Consider the following 24176-nt stretch of genomic DNA (forward strand, 5'->3'; position numbering starts at 1 on the left):
AGGAGAACCTTGCGGCAATCAAAACATAGTAACGCATAAACAAAACTCACAGGAACAAAACTGTTTGAGTTCAAGGTATAATATCTGAAAGATGATTTATATTATTCCCTCGAAAAAATAATCAGTTGAAAACACGCTATGGAACGAGTGTTGATCGCTAGCAGGAATCAGAATTTATCGCCTAGATTGGCATGTTCTCCTTCTTATTCGGAGAGTTTTCCTTGCCATGTCATGCACTTTCCTGATCGGATAGAGAGGGGAGGTGAAAGAAAAGGGGGAAATTGAAAATAACAACAAAATACAATCACAACACAACACAGTAAAAAGCCAGGATGACTCCCGAAAAAATAATGGACCCTACTGATAAAGCCTATAGCTTTTTACTACACTAGGTTAGGAATAATAGCATAGAGATTTAGCTTACCGTTCATCTATGTATGGTGAACCAAAACATCGGATACGTAACTGCACTATTGCAGGGCAGTTACAAATCAAATTATGTGCATATGAATAATCGGATTCACAAAAATCGCATGAATAATATTCAGCATCCCGAGTAGTACACGGAAAAGAAAATGTACCCAAAATCGTGAATAAAGTACCATAAATTCTGGAACAATAACGTTTTTGCGTTACGAAAACAGAACCATGAACAAAAATCATGTATAATAGTCACGACTGATCGTTCGTGCTCGTGAAATAGATAAAATCATAAAATATCATTCATGGGTTCGTACCCTAGTTCATGATTCATAGTACATGATTCACGATCTATCTTAAGTGTTTGTGATATTTAGAAGATATCCGTGGGTTTTTTCATGAAATATCATATCACGGTGTCTTTTTTTAACAACTTTATGCAAAAAAATTCAGCATCTCTGAAACTTCAGGATATGAAAGAATGGGCTTTTCCCTTTCATTTGAAACCAAAATCAAAATAATCCGTCGGGGGGTCTAGAGCAACTTTTTTTTTTGAAATTTTTTTCGTGAAAACATAGATTTTACAATGGAACTTGTTCATATTTCTGCCCCTAGATGGTGTTTTAGACATTCGAACAACACTAAAAGTGAGAATCTGATAGATTATTTAATTGTCTACAACTTTGTTACCTACTAAAAACCGATTTGAAATTATCCCGAAAAGTAGTTTAATATTTTAACGAATTCTAAGTCTAAGTTAGTTTCACAGAAGACCTAGTGGTTTGTTAATTCACAAGCACTTTTTTTATTTGCCAAATAGTTGTGTTTAGTTCAATAGTGAATTCAGCGAAATTTGAGAGCTTGGAAAGTCATCTTTTAGCTGAAAATTATAATTCCCTGATACAGGGCACCATTCATATTTTTGGGATGAGAAGTTTTAGATAAGTGTTGACCAAACTAGTATGATATTAATATTCTTTTTCATGATGGTAAGTGATTCCTCCCGCAGAAACAGCCTTTTCAATTATGTATGCCATCTTTTTCATTTTTTCGATTGTTCTCAGGGATGACTGATAACTATTCTTACATGAATCTCCTACTCTGTTAGCATCTTCGTATAAAATTGACTTGTCCTGAACTTCAACCTTTATATTTGAACAAACTTAATGAAACTCTTAACGCACCATTGCAATATTTCGCGGATTTCATTGCAACGCTTGGTTCAAAACACTGATTATCCGTTTTCAAAATTAACTCAATGTGACAAACAGTGAACAAAAAACTTTGAGTTTTTGGATCAAGATAATTTTTTTTGGGATATATTCTAGGACTTTTATGTATATAAGGTTATTGTTGTACTCAAATCATATTTTGTTTTCAAAAGTAATACATATCGCATAATCTAGGATCAATTTAGTAACGATATCTCGCATAATTGATAGGAAATGGCCGTAAAATCCAACTGCCACAATATGCTTTGCGGAGAAAATTTGAATAAATCATTTCACACTAGCCACTAATTTGGACAGTTACTGCTATGGTTTGCGTTAAACTAGAAACGGTGTGTCCCAACATTTCGTCTTGAACGGAATTATAATAGCTGACTTAAGCGATCATAACCTAAATTATACGATGTATGGTCCTTTCAAAAACACCCGTGTAACAAAACATAAATGTAAGCAAACCCTTGTAAGCAAGCAATACCTTCCGATGAATGGTAGTCCCTTCGAACCTATCGGGAAAGATTACAAACCAAAAGCACAAATAGTTTTCTGACTCTGTCAAACATCCTAATTTTCAGAAGTTCAATTAGAATTGTCAACGTAATGAATCCCGTCTAATATTTTTATGCCACTAAACCCAATTATTTTTTTTGTAATATAATAAGTGCGAGAAAACATATTTCCAAACCACTAGGCCGCGTGTGAAACTATCTTTGATATAACTTTGTTAAAATATTAAACAACTTTTCCGGATGATTTCAGATCAATTTTTAGTGGTCAACAAACTTGTAGACAATTAAATTTTCTATCAAATTCTCACTTTTAGTGTTGTTCGAATGTATAAAGCACCATCTAGGGACAGAAATATGAACTATCTCCAGTAGTAAAACTTATATTGTTACGAAAAAAAACTTCAAAAAAAAAAAGTTGCTCTGGACCCCCCGACGGATTATTTTGATCTTAGTTTCAAATGAAAGGGGAAAGCCCATTCTTTCATATTCCGAAGTTTCAGAGATGCTGAATTTTTTTGCATAAAATTGTTCTAATAAATACACCGTGCATATAGTTATGTCCAGCTTCTTGCGACTAGTATTAGGTGCGAACAGCAGATATAAGGAAACTATCAGGACCTCGAACATTGTTATTCATTCGATAAAGTTAAATGTGGTTCGTGTTCGTCATGTAGTTCACAAAACAAGATACCGCGAATCAGTTACGCTCTTATGAATCAAATATTGTGACGGTACTCCGAGTCAGATAGTAATTAGACATGAACACATGTCAAATTCGAAAGCGAGCTTAAGAATAAAATATCGCGATAACGTGCATATAAATTGCGAAAATGGTGATTAAGATCCTGAAATCGGGAGCATAAATTACACTGCTCGAGACTAAAATATCAAAAATCGTGACCGTGATCTTGAAATCATGAACAATGTGACTAAAATATCATGATAACGTGAATAAAACTTATGGATGTCGTGACTGAGATCCTGAGATCATGAACATAAGTCACACTACTCTGCCTGGAAAATCCAACACGAATCTCGTCAATAAAATCTTACGAAAACGTGAATATAAATGACGAATATTGTGACCAAAGCGCTAAAATCATGAACATAAATCGTAAATTCATGAATAAAATATAACAGTATAATATAAGTGATGGGAAATTATCAAATTCGTAACTAAGCTCCAGAAATCATGAACATCGTTTTAAGTGATATACTACAAATCAGTTAATCACAACAAAAACTAAATATGAGTTTGAGCTTGAGCTTGTGCGACCACCCCTGGCTGCTACTCCGTTATCGATCGGGACTAGCTGAAGTTGCACAGGGAGTCATTAGATAATTATGCTTGGGAGTAGCGAAACATCTTTCAATGTGTAACTCCTGGTAATCCTAAAGTGCTTTTGATCAATACCGACGTCGGCCAGGCCCGAACGTAGATCGCAGAAGGAAAGGGAAAGAATGGTTAGTCCGATACTTGCTTTTGCTAGAGGCCGTATATACTACTGCGCACTCCACAAGTATCACGGTAGGAGGATATTTTTGTTAGTAAGACTATAGAATTTTACTTCTTCTTTACCGACGTCAGAGAGGTGATTACACTACCTGGACTAGATATCGATCCACCAATTTCATGGACCGGGGACCAACCGCTTTACTTCCCTTTCGAAGGAAGACGTGACCACAGATTTTTTCACCTCAGAAAAATCTCAACGACCTCGGCTGGAATTGAACCCAGGCCAACTGGAATGAGTGGCGGTCACGCTTACCACTCAACCACCGGCGCCGTCTCAACAAAAACTAAATATGTCCAGGCGACAAATACAGTTATTGAACAAAACATTGCAATGTAACGCCATGTACATTTTTGCGAGAACTAGTTTTTTGAAAACACACAGAGCTTCATGAATATGTCTTTTATTATCCATTATTTCAGGAACTTGGTCACGATTTTTGAAAATCATTCAGTTCACGAAATCGTGATTTCACGAAATATTGATCAGATTGTTTCCTGGTAGCAGTTTGAGTTTGCAAAGTCCAGTTAGTACGCTGACTAGAATACTATAGTTGTGCATTGAAAAAGCAACAAATTCTTTGACTTTTTCGGACTCACATCCGGCAGAAAAGTTTTAGTTTGAATGTAAGTTGGCAAGTTACGCCAATGGTTGGCATGTTGGGATGAGCGAATCTTGTGCATTATTCAACCAACGAAGCCAATCCCAGCGGCCGCTCTAGCCAATTCGATTTATTTGCAGTGATACCCATTTCAGTTGGAGTTCCTCATGCGATTAGTAATTTCAATCTAGAACCTGCCGATCTCAGTGCATTTAGCCTGACTGTCACAACAAAATTAAATTCTTTTATCGTAGATTCCTTGTTGAAGTCGATTGTACGCCACATAATCGCGTAGATTTCTGTTTGAAAGTATTTACCAAGCGTTTGGGATTGGGCTTATCACATTTCACGATAGTAGACACCAGCACCGGCCCTGCAACAAAGAACCGTTAATGTAACAAACTAGCTATTCTTCAAGTTGTCGCTCCATTCAACCTTTATAGCGTATGGTTATTAGGATAAAAACGAGCCAATTTTAAAACATGTTTGGCAATGTAGAAAGTGTTAGTATATTTGATAAACTTTCTTATACTGAAGCATCATTTGCTCAATATTGTATTTAATTTCAAGTGATGGTAAATTTCATTTCGAGTGATGGTGAACTTTCGGTGGCGCCTCGAATAAAGAGGTGAAGTAGAAATATGCAAAATCATTTAAAATAGTAACGTTTCGACTACGTCTCTTCAGTGTCTGACACCGACTTGCCACCAGATAAGCACTAAAACTAAAAGGGTAACAAAACTTTTGTACGCGAAGCAATTATATAATCCCGAGTGCGGAACTGGTAGCGTGAAGGTTTTTTGAGTTACGTACAGCGATGCCAACCTTCCAGTTTAAATTGGATTCTTATGCTTTTTTTACAGCATCCAGTCAAACAGACAATTGGAAAAATCTTCCAGTTTTTTGAAATTTGAGCCAGTTTTATCCAGTTTTTTTTTTAAATATTCATATATTTAGTATTTTTTTTTTTCAAAAATTGACTCTTTATTCATAGAATTTACAAGCAAGCCATGGGATGATGCCGAGTGCCCCAGACTAAAATTTCAATCCACCGTAACCTGAACTCTTTTTATACCACTGAGTAAAACGGTTCGAGAATGTACAAATGATTCGATTTCAAATGAATTTTACTCAAACATAAGCAATAAACTACATTGTGTCTAATATTTTGGTGACCATTTGTTGAATTCTCAGCTAGTTGCTATAGTGGTATCTAAAGAAAGGTTTAAGCGCATCCTCAAGTTTAGCAAATGGTGATAAATTTGGGATTTTGTGGATATATAATTTGAAACCACAAAAACAGTAAAAATCGACTAACTATTACAATTACAATCAAATTCGAATGCTTTATTATTTTTTTTAATTTAGACAACAATATCAAAAAACTGACTGAAATATTCAGTAAAAGGAGGTATGGGACATACGCGTTTACTAAAAATTACGTTAATTGAAACGTTGACTTAAACATTACAAGGCTAAAGTAGGTTGTTTTGAGCATCCAGTGTTTTCCAGTTTTTTTTTTCAAGAAAGGTTCCAGTTTTTTTTTTGAAAAAATGTTGGTAACGCTGGTTACATATATGAATTACACTTTTCATGCGATCATTTTTTTTCGATTTTCTCCCTACAGGGTAATATCGCATATTTGAATTGTTTTATTGGTGCAAGATTGATTTTGTGATTTATGTAAAATATTTTAGTTTGGAGTAGGGGATTTCAACCTTCGCCTCACTCACCCTGTCTATGCTGTTTGATTACTTATTACTAAACCACTAGATTTCATAAATTTTAACGAATGTCTACTATAGTACACTGAAACCTCAATTTACAAACTCTTTTTTTTAACGTAATATTCGATTTACGTAACTTTTTTACGAACTAAATTTTAAATAACGAACTCTTTTTTGCGAACTAAGTTCGCAAAAAAAGTTTGAGTAAGAAGTTGTATGCAATTTTATATATCCTTAGCTAACCGTTACTAATAAAAGTTGGGTATTTTTGGAATAACGAGTTATGGACGGTACTCGATGTCAGAAGTCATTTTGTAATCCAAGATGGCGACTTCCGATTTTGAAAAATTCTCTATAACCTTAACAATATGGATATTTTTGGAATCGGATTGACGAGTGCATGACGGGAATCGATGCCTTGAGCCATTTTGTAATCCAAGGTGGCGGCTTCCAGTTTAGATAGATTTTACAAAACCTCAACAATGTAGGTATTTTCGGCGCGGTGTTGACTAGTACATGACGAAAATCGATATCTGAAGCTAATTTTAAACTTAATATGGCGAATTCCGGTTTAAATTTCAATTTCAGTTTTCAAAAAGGTTTCAATTATCCATTTTCATCATTTACTTGTCCAGCCCAAAAATATCCATATTGCTAGGGTTATCCTGATTATTGTTTAACCAACGAATTTTAATAAGAATGTGGAGCAAACTTTATTTTACGAACTAAATCCTAAATAACGAACACTTTTTTTTACGAACTAATGCAATTTACGAACCCAAGTAAATGGAGGTTGCAGTGTACCATAATCGTAATGAGTATAATAACGCATAGCCCATTCCTGTGAATATTTTCCATAAATCAATTGCAACTAATCAAATTAAATTTTCATCATAGTTGTACCGCACGGAAAATTGATTACGATCAACTTTTCACGTAATAGGTTATAATCCATTAGAATCCATTAGACTCACGTGGTCGTCGGTCGCTGCAGGACTAGAACCATATAATCATGGCAGCAAAATCTCGTCACTCTCGACTAAACCCCCCGTTTGGATCCTGTGGTTTTCCGCTCTGTTATTGTATGTGTCACGCCAACAAGTTATGCACGTAATTTTAAAATGTCTGCATGCAACTGATCCAATACACAAACACACGATGCGACGCACGACAGGTGGTGGCAGTACATTGCCGTCATACGGTCATTAATCAAGATTACAATTTAGCTCCATTAGGTCCCACCACCACATATGAGTGTCAACGAGAATTAGAATCCCGAATTAGGTTCGGCGCCCATCTGTGGTGGCAGGCAACCAGCAACGGTGGGGAAACTTCCGTCTGAAATGTCAGCCACTTGGATCGACCCATGCAGATGCTGGTGCTGACAGCATGTTGTAATTAATACACGAACCAGAACATACATCATTAGTGGCGTTTCGAGGGTGGTACACGAACGATTTCCTGTCCACCATGAATAATTTTAAATCAATGTCACCAAATGGGATATTGGAAGATTGCTGATAGCACGGTAATGCAGAGCCACCCTCCGTACTCACCAGCTGCTCGTGCCTCCTTGCAGGCATCGTACATGTCCTGCTTGATTTCTGGATTGTCATCTGCGATTGTTTCGCCCACCGTCACGAACCGTTCCACTGCGAGGTTGACTGCCTGTCCGACCCGTCCGATGGCCCGCAGCGTCCGCTCCGACGAGTGTTGCTGCTGCTGCTGCTCGGAACGGTGCTGGACCAGGGTTGAGATCTGTGCGGGGAAAGAAAGAGACATCATGAGTCGAGGATTTCCGTCAGCATGTGCTACATTGATAGATTGGATGTTACGGCTCCGCAAAATTCGATTCGCCGCTATTTTTCTACGCGATGAAGCGTAAGCGGAAACATTTTGTGCCGATAATAATCGAAGATGGTAACATAGAAATGTTGTGATTTATCAGCAGCCATTGAAATACGACACTTGAAAATGCTTCACCTTAAACAAACGAGCACACTCCTGACTACACCGCGCGCTGCGCAAATATACTTCAAGAGAGTTTTGTCTACACCGTGTATCAGCCCGAACAAATTCGAGCTTCTTTGCGATATTTTTCTTCTGATATATCAAAGACCGTGTTCTTCTTTTGAGGCCAGCCACATACTTGAGAATGCCGCCCTGTGTAGGTTGATGATGCCAATCAGGAAGTGACCTTTTTCCGTCGAAGGGCTGGGTCGCTACTTGATTGGGAACAAAGAGTGAGCTTTTCTGGTGTATGTAGGTCAGCAGCTGCTAACCTTATTCTGCGAAGAACTTGAATACTTTCAAGACTTTAGTCGTCTCTCCTTTTTGTTGCGGCTTTCCGGTTTTAGAGCAGATGCTCTGTTTAATATTATATTCTATGCTGAAATGGCGGTGGATTTTTGGGACATTTTCTTTAAAGTGCACTTGAAGTGCCGAATTTTTTGGTTTTGGTAATTCCAAGTAACAATCAAAGTTCTTTGACAGTTTTAAGATCACTCTTAAAACTTATATTCCAATTGTAGCGTGTTAAAAACTGCAATTGTTCCTTGTGTTTGTGGTAATTCTTTTGTGTATTTCTGTTTAAAAATACTTAATTTAATTCAGCCTAATTCAGAAACATGAACGCATGCTGAAGGCCCTTAGCCAGGATTTTGTTTCGGGAGGAACTTAACCCTCCGCAGACAAGGTGCGATCCCCATACTTGCGCCAGCCTACAACTAATAAACTAAGGTGTCCATATCAGTCGAGTAAAAACCCAGGACAGTCAAACGTGTATCCCTGCACTTAGTACTTACACCAGCGTCATTAGTCACCCCTGTCCGGTGTCTGGTAATGAGGAGGAGTCTTCCAGCCAAACTTCTTTATAGTATACCTCCCAGAAAAAAACAATGCAGTAGTACCGTCGCCGGTGTAAATATACTACCAGAATGTTGGTAGTACGAATTCCTGCACAAATGCTTACCGTCTAGCTTGCTCCGATCACTGCTACGACATAATTGCACTCACCGAAACGTGGTTCAACGATCAAACTACGTCAAATTAGGCAATCGGTTCTGGTTACGAAGCCTTCAACAGCAGTAAAAATCAGGTGGAGGTGTTTCATTAGCTGTTCGTGTTGGTCTCAAAGCTCCACACATCTCGAACGATGAATGAAACATCGTAGAACAAGTGTGGGTGACAATAAAAGTCGAGCTCTGTTTATATACGTGGTTAATATTCCGGTTGACAGAATTCGCAAAGCCTCATTGATTGACGTAAAACTTTAATCATTAGCCGCCATCTCTATTTTTTATAATTATAGTACAGCCTCAATTCAGCCGATTAACCACATCATAAACGAGTACTATATGGCATCGACTGGGACTCTGTTCTGGATACTGATGAACACAGCCACTGCGTTACCTGATCGATCGCCTTGTTCTTAGGGTAATTAGTCGCCAAGCTGACAAATATCCGTATCACACTGCTGAGCTTCGTTGGCTAAAATCAGCTGAATGAGCAGCACTACGAAAATTTGGCAAACGCGGCACTATGTCACTCAGAGATACATCGGACTAAATAATGATGTTCATTCGTTCGGTGACTTTCGGACCGATAGGTTGATCTTTCCAGTTCCTGCAGTACACAGGGGATTAACTGGAGTCGAATCCTGGCCAAAATTATAATACATAATAACTAGTTTTTAGTACAATTTGGCATCTATCCACCTACCAATGCAGAGGTCGTTTTTGTATTTCCAATACTCGTAATTTCGAGACGACCTGTGAAGATACATTTGATTTTCCAGTTACATGGACAGATGATCAATGGAAAAGGGAAGGGACGCGTTTGCAAATATTCATAGAGATACATTTTTCCAAATATTGTAATTGGCCCTATAGCATTTCAATGCACCTCAAATTAGCAAAATTGCAATATTTTCAAACCGCTTACTATTTGTGGATCGTACTAGATCGGATGAGTTCGAATGTATTTTGGATACCTGGAATAATACTATAAAACTGCTTTAGAAACTTTGCCGGATCTCGCCATATAATGTAACTTTTTTCATTAAAATTTGGAACAAAATATTTTAAAATAAGCATTTTTAAAGTTGGTGCAATACACAGCATTACCACTATTTCCAGTTAGTTTTAAGCTGTGGTTGTGAAAATGGTTGTGTTAAACTGCGTTTGTAATAATATTGTCTTATTAATTGCAGACATCTCACTAGAGAGGGATATTGCTGGATATGTAATATGAAAAACCCCTTAAAATATCAAAATTTTGCATCTATGCAAAAATTCCTTAATAATTTTTGATACACTCCTAATTTTTCAACAACATGAAGTAAGCTTTTCGGTATGTGAAAAAAATATAACTATATAAAAAACCGAAAGATAAAAGATTTTGATTATTATCCAGGAATTTGTTCTAGTTACATCTCTGCACAGTGGGACGAGCCCGGACTTAAGTCCATATATGAATGTTATGCGATATTCTCGCTAGTATATTTCTCCTATTGGCTGAGCCATCAGAGATATTTTTGCGAGATTTTAAGTAATTTGAACGTAAAATGAATTTTTGGCAGCTTTTTTAAGGGCGTAATTCAAGTGTTTTTTGCATAGTTTGACCATAGGAACTACATCCGGTTATTTTCTTTTTTCAAAGAAATGGTTGATTTTATGCATTACATTACTTCACCAAAATTATCGGTGTGATAATATTACATCATAAAATCACCAGAAATAAGTCACTGGTTACTTTTGTTAGTGTTTAGATAACAGTTTGTCATGAATTTTTATTGAATTCAAACTTCAAACGCGATAACAACAACGACGCCTGTGAATGCCCGTGATTACACTATACTCATTCGAAAGCTTTTAATTTTCTCTTTCAAATGTGTATGTGCTAGTTTTGCGAAAACTTGCGATAAGCAGTCAAAATTTAAAAAAAAAACTGAATGGAACGCATGGTTATTACTGATATTGAATTTGAATAATCACTTTATAGCTAGAATATTGACACTAATACATGCACAACTTTCAAAAAGCATTGAGAGTATGATCTACAAGGGTTTTACTAGTGATGAGGACTAAGGAGCCGAGTGGGAAGTATGTTTTTTTAAATGGTAGAGGTATAAAGACTGATTGAAAATCAGCAAATATTTTCAATCATCTGAAATAGGGAATAAAATGTTTCTGTAACTATTTCTTGCTAACTTGCGCAATAGCTGTAAAATAGAGTGAACACAGTTGAGTTCTAGTCATTTGGTGAGACTATTTTGATACGAATTTGCATAGCAGTGATATAGCTTAAGGGTATGCGATATTATCCAAATAAAAAAGACCATTTTTAAATGAACCATGTACACGAAAAAAGGGTTTTGGATTTATTTTCATTTATGTTATGAAATAAGCAATCTAAGTAACTTAAAACACACCTACGAAAAAAACTCGTTAATAGTCTTGTTGATTAGTGAATGTAATTAAACATTCCACTAAGATGCTCAAAATGTTTGTTTTGAAAATGATAGAAAATGTAGCTTTCATATCAAGTAACCCACTAATGAAATAAATATTCCAAAATTAGTCGAACACATCTTATTTGCTTCGTAAAAACAAAATAGTCATTTCTGAAGCCCCATAATGAGTTGTCAATTAATTCATTTCAATATGGAAAATAAATTCCAAAATTACTATTGAAAAAAATCATTATAAAAGACAAAATACTTACTTTTGAGCCACTCTAATAAGTAGTAAAGCTAATTTCTATTTTTATAATTAAAATAGAAATTTAGCGCACAAAAACTTTTTTAAATTTTTTTTTTGCATCTTCACTACAAAATAATTCTTTGAGCCACCCTAACGTATAATGATATTTTTTTACATGTGTTAATATCAAAAACGATTTAGTACACGAAAATTAATATACAAAATTTTTTTAGTACACGAAAATTAACATACAAAAATATTTTTGAGACACCCTAATAAATAGTAAACGCTTATTTTTGAAATGTTTTAATATCAAAAACGAATTCAGCGTACCAAAATTACATAAAATCGTCCTATTTAAACCGATACGGCAAAGTTTGGACTTTAGTCCACCTTTTGTTCTAAGTCGTCCCACTGTGCTCTGTGGCAGTGAAACGTTATAAAGAATAGTGCTTGTCCGCTACTAAGGTTATCGTCCGGGTTTCAGTATTTTTTCCTTTCTTTTGTGTTATTCGTCCAGTGCGCAGTGAAGAAGTGCTTTTTATAGTGAGCCATCTGGAAACCGTTATATTTACAAGTAAAATAAATACTACGGTGTAGATAATATTACACTTCCCACTCTTGTCTGTAATACCAGTTGCTCTGAGCAATAGGCCCGTGCAAAAATGACTTCCCTTGACAATGATTTGCCTCGAGGCGAGATGGATATGGAAATAAAATCACCTTCCCGGTACAGAAAATGTACCCACCTTTCGCAACCGCACCATTTGTAATCTTCTTCCGGACCAAAGACAAGAAATGTGTGAATCCATTTGCAGATTTCGCGAGTTCTGACGGAGCGTTATTTAGCTGTAACAGAAATATCCTAAATTCGTTCGGATAAGCTAAGGCTGATGGTAAATAGTTTTTGGCAGGCAAATGATATTGTTGGCTAAGGGCCTTTTACGAAGGAGAAGAGAGAGTATATGTACCATCAAATTGGGTTAAATGTAACGGGGTTGTCTCCGATTGAAGTTTGATTTGCGCGGATCTGCTGACTCATACGGTTGGCTATTTCAAAGACCCCATGCTCCAGCCAGTAAACATACTGGAGTGCAAATGTTTGCATATAGCATCAGTTGCAGCTGACGAGAAGAGGACATACGTCAAATCAAACTCTTATCGGGTGACCTTCGCTGGCTCTGCTCTATCTAACTACCTCCTACCAACCGTAGATCCTACAAACATCTATACTAACTTGCCTACCGACAAAGGCAACTGTGATTAATCCCAGAAGGAAACATCTGCTGTGCCTAGAAGCAATGGACAAAGGAGGAACATTTCCTCTCATAAGCTTTGCTGTAAAGGCCAAAACGGTGTCTCTTCAAAGTCCACCAAAAATAACTACTTGAGAAAGTACTGGTGCAAAACTAAAGTAAGTAGCTCCCAGTCTCAAACATTGAGCCCAGAAAAGGAGTTCCCAGCACTTCCGGGGACATCGAAAACTCCAAGTGTTCCCATATATCAACCAGAGAAAGAAACCAGCGCTGCCTTAATAAAATTCTCTGATATTGTGGACGGTATTTTTTCAATATTTCTGACCCTCTCAAAAGCATGGTAATAAGCTTTCATCTTTCAGTAAATACATTCTTGATTAAGTTCACTGCCAAATGGCCCCTCCTTTCATCGGTTGTATCCTTCGATGGCTCATCGAACGAGGTCACGGATTTGATCACAATTGATTCTTTTAAAATTTTACTAAATAACTTGAGATGCATATGCATTATACAAAACATGGCTCACTTCAGAAATAGATTTCAACTTTCACAATTTTAATATTATTCGTTTGGATCGAGAAGACTTTTACGGAGCAGTACTTTTGGGGATCAAAAAGAGCAATTCTTTCAATCGAATCAATCTCCCCATCGATACCAGGCATTGAAGTTATCGCTTGCCAAACTAGAATTAAAGGCAAATACTTTTGCATTGCCTCTACCTACATTCCCTTTAGAGCCTGGGTTGGCCACCGCCGGCTTTTCGATATTGCGGAACAGTTTCCCACACCTAAGTTATTTTCAGGAAACTTCAACTCCCACAGTAAGGTAAGGGGTTGTTTATATCGTGATAATCGATCTACCTTACTCCAAGATCTTTGTGACAATGATGACAAATATGAACATTTTGAACACAGGATAAATGACCCGAATTCTTACACCACCAGCAGGCCCAAGTGCATTAGACTTATCTCTCTGCTCAACATCGCTGCGGTTGGATTTCACGTGGAAGGTAATTTCTGAACCCCACGGTAGCGACCATCTGCCGATCGCAATTACAACCACTAGCGGTTTAAGACCACCCGAAACAATTGTTGTTAGTATGACCTCACACGAAACATTGATTGGAAGAGCTACGCGAGCGCGATATCTGACGAAATCGAGTTTTTGGCTGGCTTGATTCTCTACTGCACACTTCAAGCTCAGACGAAACTCGTACTAGACGTGAACACCCGCGCATGGTTTCGCAAGCCGTGGTGGAACAAAGAGTGCTAAGAATTGTATCCGAAAATGGATTTGGCGTATAAAGAATTCCTGAAATTCCTGGAACGCCCGACAACTTGAAGAAGTATGCGGAGTTGGAAGCAAAAATAGAAGCCTAATGAAAGCCACAAAACGTGGTTATTGGCGTCGGTTCGTCCACGGTTTAATAAGAGAAACATCAATGAGCACTCTTTGGGGTACTCTTCGATATTTGCGCAACCGAATAAATGCCAACGAAAGCGTAGACGACTACAACCGCTTGATATTCCATTTTTCCAAAAATAAAAAAGAGTATGCCCAGACTCTGCTCCAGCATATAACAGCTACCGCGACGAGCCCTCACGCGATTCCGTGAATGAATTGCCGTTTTAGATAGTGGAATCCTCATTTGCACGAATATTTCATTTGTTGATTATATTCATTAAATTCCTGGTGAGAAACATGAAACATTGTCCCTCAAGACTAGAGGCAAGTGAGAGTGGTTGCCATTCCTACACTGGGAAAACCAGTCTCCGACCACAATTCGTATCGGTCAATTGCGATGCTGTGCTGCATTCGGAAGTTGTGCGAGAAAATGATCCTGTTCCGCCTCGACAATTGGGTCGAAGCAAACGGCACTATTTGGTTTATGCTAACAAAGAGCAGATGGCATCAGTGTTCCTGGATATTAGGGGTGCTTTTGACTTAGTTTTAATAAACGCTCTCTCAGAGAAGTTGCACCAGTACGGTCTTTCACCGATTTTAAACAACTTTAGTGTCGGAAAAGCTCCTGCATTTTTCGCATGGTGATTTATCAACATCATGTTTAAGCTACATAGGTCCTCCCCATGGCTCATGCCTTAGCCCCCTACTCTACAACATTTACGTGAATGATATTGACGAATGTCTTGTCAATTCCTGCACACCAAGTCAAATTGCAAACGACGGAGTAGTCTCTGTTATAGGACACAAAACTGTCGATTTGCAAGGACCATTGCAAGATACCTTGGACAATTTGTCGACTAGGGCTCTCTGGCTGCGTATCTAATTCTCCATGGAGAAAACTGAGCCAGTCGTATTTTCAAGGAAGCTGGAATCAGCGCATCTACAGCTTCTTTTTATGGGTCAAACTATCGCTCAGGTTTTAACATTTAAATAAAATATAAATAAAGGTTCGACTCTAGAGGTATCTGGAGATGCCACATTAGGTATCTGAAAGTAAAATGCCAACAAAAGATCAGCTCTCTCCGTACAATAACTGGATCATGGTAGGGTTCCCATTCAGAAGATCTCATCAGATTGTACTAAACCGGTGATGAAGTACGGGTGTTGCTGCTTTCGCTCCGCTGCAAACATTCATTTTTCAACACTGGATAGAATACAGTATCGTTGTTTGCGTAGACGCATACAGTGAGTCTCGAAGGGCTGGCCGGCGTTCTTCTGCCAAAAATTAGATTTTGTGATCTCTCAATTTTGAATGGTTTGTGGAATTTAATTCTCAGACCCGATTTATGTCCCTGTACATCGACTACATGGTACAGAACACAATTTCTTCTACATATAACTCCACCCGTATTCATCTCTTAGATACTTCTGATTCAACTGTATTTTTCAATATGCCCATGAAGAAAGAAATTTATGGAATCCTGAAACACATATGTCCGCAAGCGATCTCAAATATTTTTTTATAATAAATTCCGTGAAGTCGACTGCAATAAAATGTTCTACACTTTATGGAACAAAACTCGACGAGTCAAGGTCCAGAAGGTGACATCTATGAAAGACCAAGTGCTCCAACAAATATCGCCCGCCTCGAAAGTTGGCAGACCTCGTGGAGTAACGGTGAGCTTGGTCGCTGGCTACACTCTATTATTTCGAAGGGGTCCACGAAGACTTGGTTTAAGGAGATGGATGTTGGTCGGGGTTTTATTCGTATTATGTCGCAAGCCATGTCAAATCACTACACGCTGGATGCGCATGTACGGCATATTGGACTTGTGTGTCTCTGCGCTTGTGAGGATCCTTATCACGACATCGAGCATATTGTTTCGACGTGCGCCGAATATTGGTATGCCAGGTCTCAGTTATTGGATTCCATTCAGGCCCGAGGAAGATCACCCAACGTCCAAGTTTGAGATGTAGTGCCAAGCGGCTATCTTCCTTATATTTACCATTTCTACATCTTACAGATAACAATCATTATAACAATATAGCCCCTCGTATGATCGTCTTCCTTCTCTTTACTGTGCTCCCATCATCTGAAATTGAAACCGAAAACAACCTGAACCCATTTTGAAGGATTCCCTGTGTGTCTACCTGTGGACTACCCGATGCCCCGCTGCGTGCTGTCGTGGCGGTCTATGGCTGTATTAAACGTCGTTGATTCTCTACTGACGATTCGCAATCTTTGCGTGCTTCCTTTCTCCGTCATCATTATCCACTCCCCATGCCCGTATTTGATACTGCATCCATCCGATGCTGGACTCAAATCCCCTGAAAATGTCTCTCTCAAGCAAATAGACCCTTTCTCGTAAAAATCAAATTCGAATCAGATTCCTTATTTTCTTTTTATAAATTACATTAAATCATATTACATTAAGAAACGAACAAAAGCTAAACCTTACTCCCAATAATTTTGAAGGGGTAAATCGCAATTTCCCATATAAAATCGCATATAAAACAACTTTAGTATTCTGAGTTCACACAAAATTTTTCGTGAAGTAGACGAGAAATGATGAAACTACGTTATTGGTAAGCTTCTAGCAGATCAGGGTTGATTTTTTTACCTTGTGAAGATTTTCTCAATTTTGAAAAAAAAAATCGATTTTTATATAATAAATTCGAGTTTTTCCCTTCAAAACGGTGTATCTCAGGATGTGCTCAAATTATATTGAGATTATAAGTGTTTTTTTATGTAAAAATGTCTGAGGAACACAATGGCATTAGAATTTTCAAAATTAAGCTATATGTATTGAGAAAAAAATTTACTTCTAATATGTAACTGAAAAATTCGCATAGTTTGCAGCACTGCCGCAAAAATTAATATTTTTTCTAGAGTTCTTGAATAATTTTCTTCAAAAGCCATCTTGCGGTTGCGGATTCCAGAGTAAATAGAACCGGAGATATGGTCAAAAGAAAATCAAAGGTTTTTGCAATTTGTCAGAACGGGGGGGTGGTTCAATTGTCACAAAAATTCGGGTTTTTATATATTGGCCCTAAATAAAGAATTCTTCCAAATTTGGTTCAAATCCGTGAAGGTCGATTTCAAGTTTGCATCTTTTTTGATCACTGCGCGTGGAATGACCCATATATAAGTCAGTCTATCGTGTGCCAGTAAGATACGACAGTATCGTGCTTACATCATTTTTATTATTGTTGAGACATTCACTCAAAGTAGGCTTGCAAAGATGATTGAATTATATCGTTACTGGTTCTTCATGGAGTGCCGTAGGATTATAGTACTAGTATGTGTAGTTTTATAAAATTGTGGGTTTTTTCTAATTGTATAGGGGAACATGGGGAGGCTTGACCAAGCGCAAAATTCTATTTTCGGCTATGGCGTCTTCTATTCGATTCTTAAATTATTTTCAAAAATATTTTTATACTTGTTTCGATCCGTTAAGGTAATTTTAAAAGTTTGGAATGAAATATCCTTTCCTTACAGAAAATATTACTTGATTAATAAATTTGAATTAAATGATGTAATTTTTTATCAAACTTTGTATGGACATATCTACTCGACTACTAATTACTATTAATGTACTAATATACCATCTTAATCCTTGTGGAGCAGTGAAATGATTTAACATAAACTGGAACATTGGAAAAGTTATTACTAGAATTTGCATGACATTGAACGCAATAACTAATGTTGGGGAGACTTGACCAAGATTTTATGGGGAGACTTGACCAAGTGGCGATCAGCTGAAGAAAGATACAAAATTCCTAATATTTATTAAGCTTTGGTATTAACTGTTAATGTTAATCACGCCATAAAAAAATTCCACCCCAAACATAAGTCTTTATATTTTAATATTTGTAAACAAAGTTAGCAAAAGTAGGGCTGATTTCGTGACGTGTGAACATGCAATGCAAGCAGTACAGTTAATCCTTGAAAAGAAATGCATTAAAAAAATCAAAATTTATCAAATGCAACTCTTTTATATTTTTTACTGTTACATAAGGATCTCGACAATAGGGAAAAAAATAATTACGGTAGGTTTTATGTCATTATTTTTTGTTATGATTTTTCAAAATTCTCTTGGTCAAGTCTCCCCACGCCTTGGTCAAGTCTCCCCGCAATGGGGAGACTTGACCAGAAAAAACGATCACAGAAAAACTTTTGTAACTTTTCAAAAATTAAATAGAAATTCTGCAAAAAATCATGAAGACGCGCAATAACTTTGCGCATTATATCTGAATGACTTTTGAGGGATTGAAGGCTTTTTTAGAGATTTATGCAGTTTTAACTGAAAACCTGGTCAAGTCTCCCCATGTTCCCCTACTCAAGTAGGAAGGAAACTATCTTTTGACCTAGGAATACTTAAGAAGAAGTTCCTCCAAGCATCAGGTGTAACGGATTGTACTCATTCGTCTTGTGGTATGCATATTTCAATCCAGTTGGGAAAATACCAGGTGCCAGATCATGTAGTTGTACCTCTATTTAGTCATTTTATGTATACATGTGAATCTTAATGCCATCTTTGCTCTTTCAACCACATACTTTAGATTATTCTCCAAATGCAACTTTCTACGTGAGCAATTGTGTTGAATAATATCAGTTTTGAATGGCGTGGGCGATGGAGCTGGATGAAGGCACTAACGTAAGCCAAATCTCCATTTTCACTCTCTGAAAATATTGCACGTTGCGAAGAATCGTTCGTTCAGCTTAAAATTTAACTGGAAGAACGATGTCGGCTGTCTCAGTCTGGATAATCAAAACATGGGTTTATTACTACCCCCCCTTACTAGTAAGAAATCCTTGTTTTGATTATCCAGACTGAGACAGCCGACATCGTTCTTCCAGCACCATATACCAGTCGTAATCTACATAACCTTAAACATGGCTCATATACATCCCAGCTTCTTCACGCAAATAGAGAGGAATTACGGTCACACTACTGCACAAATTTACAAAACATACGCGGTGCATAATACAAAACTGTGCAATATGCTTGTACGAAAAGAATTTCTAATAGAATGCCGCAGACGAGGAATTTTCCCGGATCACATTGTGAACTAATTAAAATGCGTCTACCCATTACTAGAAGAGCAAAGTCCATATACACATAAACTACAACATATTACCGAACATTTCAAAAAAGGATTACTCAACATAGAAATAAAGCATACATACTACAAAATAATCCAGATTCAACGCAACCTTCAACTAACTAAACAACAAATAGTAACTGCAACGACAACAGAGCTAGCTTCCAGATTCCTTTCTACTCAAAACCAATCGTTCGAAAACAATAGACGAATGAAAAAACGTAAGACCGATTCCAAACTGATTAAGTTGTTACACAAATCCGTATCTTTAGATGATAAAACTCCAAGACTAAATGAAAAATCGATACTCAATGCCACAAACTTACATGTTCCAGCAGAAATGGAGGTTCTACTTTGTTTGGGACCAAAGTTCTCGCTACCCGTTACCCATATTAGCGACATCCCCATCTATCATCTTATTGCCGATATAGAATCAATCCTTGCAATGTCGCCAGAAAAGTCGGTCCAAGACAAAAATAGATGCCAGATCGTCACGCACATTCAAAACCACGTATCACGCACCAAATCCAATCAACACAAGGACCCGTTAACTAGTTTCTGCCGAACCGCGACCTCAACCACCAAAAGATTTCTTCAAGAGAATCAAGACGTGTGTGTTTTGGAGTCAGATAAAGGCAAGAGGATGGTCATCATGGACCCAAGGACCCAACATCTACCATCCAAAGGAAAAACAACGAAATAGTTACAAGACTTCTCAACCTAAAACTCATAGATCAAAGAACAGCGTACAAACTAAAAACCAACACCGCCATCTGTCCATCTATCTACGGTCAACCCAAAGCCCATAAATCAAACCTCCCACTCCGTCCAGTCGTCCCGAACGTGACTGCACCAACGTACAATACTGCCAAATACATAGCCAACATTCTGAAAGATAGCTTCACCAGCAAGTACAACATCGCGGACAGTTCCAAATTTGCCGAGTACATCAATAAGGTAACGTTACCGGAGGATTACATACTGGTGTCCTTTGATGTTGTCTCGTTATTCACAAACATCCCGAAGGACCTGGTCATTCATCAAATAATCATGCAGTGGCCCGACATCCAAACAGCTACCAACATCAATCTGGATTTCTTCATAGAGATCGTCGAGTTTTGCTTGAACAGTAGCTATTTCCGATTCAGAGATAAATTTTACCTGCAAACGTTCGGAACTGCTATGGGCAGTCCCCTATCACCTATTTTAACTGACATTGTAATGGAAAATCTGATTAGCACAGTTATAAGAAGCTTTCTGTTCAAGATACCAGTTCTGCGTAAATATGTCGACGATCTAGTACTGGCACTGCCAAAGAACCAAGTTCAACAGACACTGCACATCTTTAACAGCTATAACGAAAACATTCAATTCACAATTGAACTCGAATCAGACAGTAAACTTCCCTTCCTTGACACCTTACTTATACGAAGCGAGGACCAAACCATTAGCACACAGTGGTACTCCAAACCAATCGCGTCAGGCCGTTTGATAAATTATCATTCTTTCCATCCAACATCGATTATAATCAACGTAGCAACTAATCTCATCAAACGGATCGTTCAGCTCACTACCAACAAGTCGGCTGACCAGCAAAAACATATCATTTACCAACATCTCAAACAAAATGATTATCCCTCAGCATTAATCAACCGACTAGTCAACAAGCACCATGCCAAACAATTAAAAACGTCCACACAACAGCATCATCAGACCATCGATCACTCTGAAAACATCTCGCAAAACCACCCACTACTGGAAACAACTCATTCAATTTACACTAGTGCATCCGTCGTCCATGCCGCCACCGAAGACTCCAATGATAACAATGATCCTCCGCCAACATCCATCATAACAGCACCAGAAACTGCATACAAATCGTTACCCTACATTCCTCTTCTCAGCAAATGTATCACAGCAACTCTGCAAGCAGATTACCCAGCAGTACAATTAGCCCACAGACCGATCAAAACAACCAGGGGCATACTACGACAGGTCAAAGACAACGTAGAACCATTACAATAATCCAATGTCATATACAGTATCCCTTGTGAGGGATGTAGCAAGTCATACATTGGTATGACCAAAAACCAACTTCGCACTAGACTCAGTGGCCATAGGTCAAATATTAACAAATATTCCTGCCTCACTAACAACCCACCAGAGCACACAGACCAAGAAATCGCCAGCTTGGGGGAGAAAACAGCACTCATCCATCACATGATTAAACGCGGACACAGCTTTGCGCTTAATCAAACGAAGATCATCGACAGAGCTTTCCGATCATCAACATTACCACTGTTGGAGATGTGCCACATCACCAACACAGCCAACACCGTAAACCATCGCACCGATGTACAGGGCCTCAACACCACTTACGCTGGAATCTTACACTCTGTCAAAACGAGTCAGGGTAGTAGTAGACGAAAACCAAATAATAAAAAAGCCTCTAGTTATACTAATACCATATTGCCAAAAGCTTCATCCGTAGATGTATTGGGCCAAGATAGCGGAGCTTGAGCTTTGCACGTCAAATCTATTTTCAATTTTCAAACAACCGTCAAGCAGTGTAGTAGTGGGCCAATATAGATCGATATATATTTTTTAAATGCAAATTCGCATTAGTTTCGCGCATCCACAAGCACATTTTTCATGCATCCAGATACCGTACTGTCGGACAGCGACATTTTGACGATAAACAATAGACTTTAGTAAGTTCACAATGTAAACCCAATCTGTCCTCATGTTGTCTTCATGTTTTTATGTATTTATGTTAATGTTCCTCTCCAATAAAATTGTAGTTTCCATTGAAAAAGACCACCACCAAAGGCCGAAACGTCAAAAAAGGGTAGTAAGAAATCCTTGTTTTGATTATCCAGACTGAGACAGCCGACATCGTTCTTCCAGCACCATATACCAGTCGTAATCTACATAACCTTAAAATTTAACTTTAACGATCCCAGTTTAAGGTCGTTCAAAGAAAATTCACTAATGTCCAGGAGAATGCAAACACCGGATCTTTTACCCTCGAGACAATGCAACGCAATGATCAAGTGGCTCCCTTGTAGTTCTAGCTTGAGCAGATGTAAAAAGTAGACATAGAATTTTATGAGAAAACACAATTCTAATAAATTCCAATAAAGAATTAACTCAAGTCGAAATTGTAGCAACAAACTTCGCTGAAATGATAAGAACTTAAAAAAGTTAGACATGCGAAAGCCCTAGGTGATGAAGGAATGTTTAATATTCATAATATAAAAACCTTCGCGAAACCATTAAATACTTTATTAGACATTTTATTAGTGTTTGAGATTAGCATACTTTACTGAAAGATGGAGCAATGCTAAAGCGCTCAGTTATCCACCAGTTAGACTGCTTTCTTCTATTAATAAATTTTTATCGCACTTAATGATGTTACAATTCGTTTTTTTTTTCTATCAGACAAAATTGGACTTCATATTGGGTATTAAGCTACTCAACAACTTAGAGTTTTAAAGATAAAGACATCTTTGAAGGTTATTTTCCTAAAGTTGTTCTTATAGATATAAAGAAAAAGCATTCGGCAGTATTTGGCACACAATATTAATTGCCATAGTGTACCAAGCATCTCTCGAATCTTGTATAAATGTTTTACCTGTTATCTCCCAATTCTACCCGTAGGTTCCAAAAAGTTACTTCTCTGTGATGACACTACTATCAATGGTAGGAGTAGAATTCTATGTGGTGTCTTTTGCAGTGATATTTAGATGATTCCACACCACACATCTTGGTGAAATGATCTGATAAAATCGCTTTATTATCTCTGTTCTGATTTTAATGTTAATTAAATATTTGTTTTCCCAAAACGGTTTTTTCCCATAATCAGTTGATACATAACAATATTAATTATGACGATAATCAGTTTCCTCTGGGCACATTTCCAACTAATTTCAAAAATCACCGGTAACAATCATTACCAGGCCGACCATCGTTCACACCACTCAGATCAATACCGTCGCACAAACCAAAAGAACCTTCGAGCATCGAGTTTCAAGAAAATTAAAAGTCGAATTAGCACAAAATTCCACTCTCTTAACGAGTAATGAGAAAAGTTAGCACAATAACATCGTCGAAGTTTATACTGCCCCACCAAATGCTCGTAGCTGTACGAGATCCAGACGATGAACCCACGTTACCGGTTAGCTGTACCCTGCACTGCAGCACTCTGGCTACCAAACTGATAGCTCCGATCGCCGAACGGGCGACACTGCGATGGTGTTGTGGGATGTGGTGAATGAATGAAGATGATAATGTGTAATTGCGACTCTTCACTGCACTTTCTGCTTGTTGTGCCCCAGTACGATGACGATTATTTTCACCTTGCTTCCATCTAGGTGCACTGTTCTGCAGGCTACGACTAATCAAAAAAAAAACCGTAACGAACGTTTATCCTTTCTGCTGGTTTGTTAAACCACATTGCATCTCATGGGGGGAAAAGCTTACCACTTGAAAGTGCTAGTGGTGGTGGGGATATGGTCATTCCGTAAATGGGGGAGCGGACGTTAAATTGGCAACGAAAATCGGATGCTCGACTTTTTAGTGTAGCCTTGGAAGAACGATGGGATTAAACTAATTAGTTGCACAAGAACGTAATCCAATAAAATAACTAGCGAACTGGCTACGAGAAAATCAATAATTTCAGGGTTGAGAAAGTGCAGCTCAAAACTAACCT

The 24176-nt window shown here is 37.8% G+C and overlaps 1 protein-coding gene across 6 annotated transcripts in view; it reads right to left on the minus strand.

Moving 5' to 3' along the window:
- Window positions 1-24176, minus strand: part of LOC131690553 (alpha-catulin) — a 504668-nt gene that overhangs the window by 161676 nt on the left and 318816 nt on the right. For all 6 annotated transcript variants that reach the window (XM_058976422.1, XM_058976423.1, XM_058976420.1 and 3 more), the window contains one exon: window positions 7554-7755. In XM_058976422.1, the coding sequence (XP_058832405.1) occupies window positions 7554-7755 (202 nt within the window). The remainder of the gene's footprint in view (window positions 1-7553; window positions 7756-24176) is intronic.

The sequence above is a fragment of the Topomyia yanbarensis genome, chromosome 3 (genome assembly GCF_030247195.1).
Source record: "Topomyia yanbarensis strain Yona2022 chromosome 3, ASM3024719v1, whole genome shotgun sequence".
NCBI lineage: Eukaryota > Metazoa > Arthropoda > Insecta > Diptera > Culicidae > Topomyia > Topomyia yanbarensis.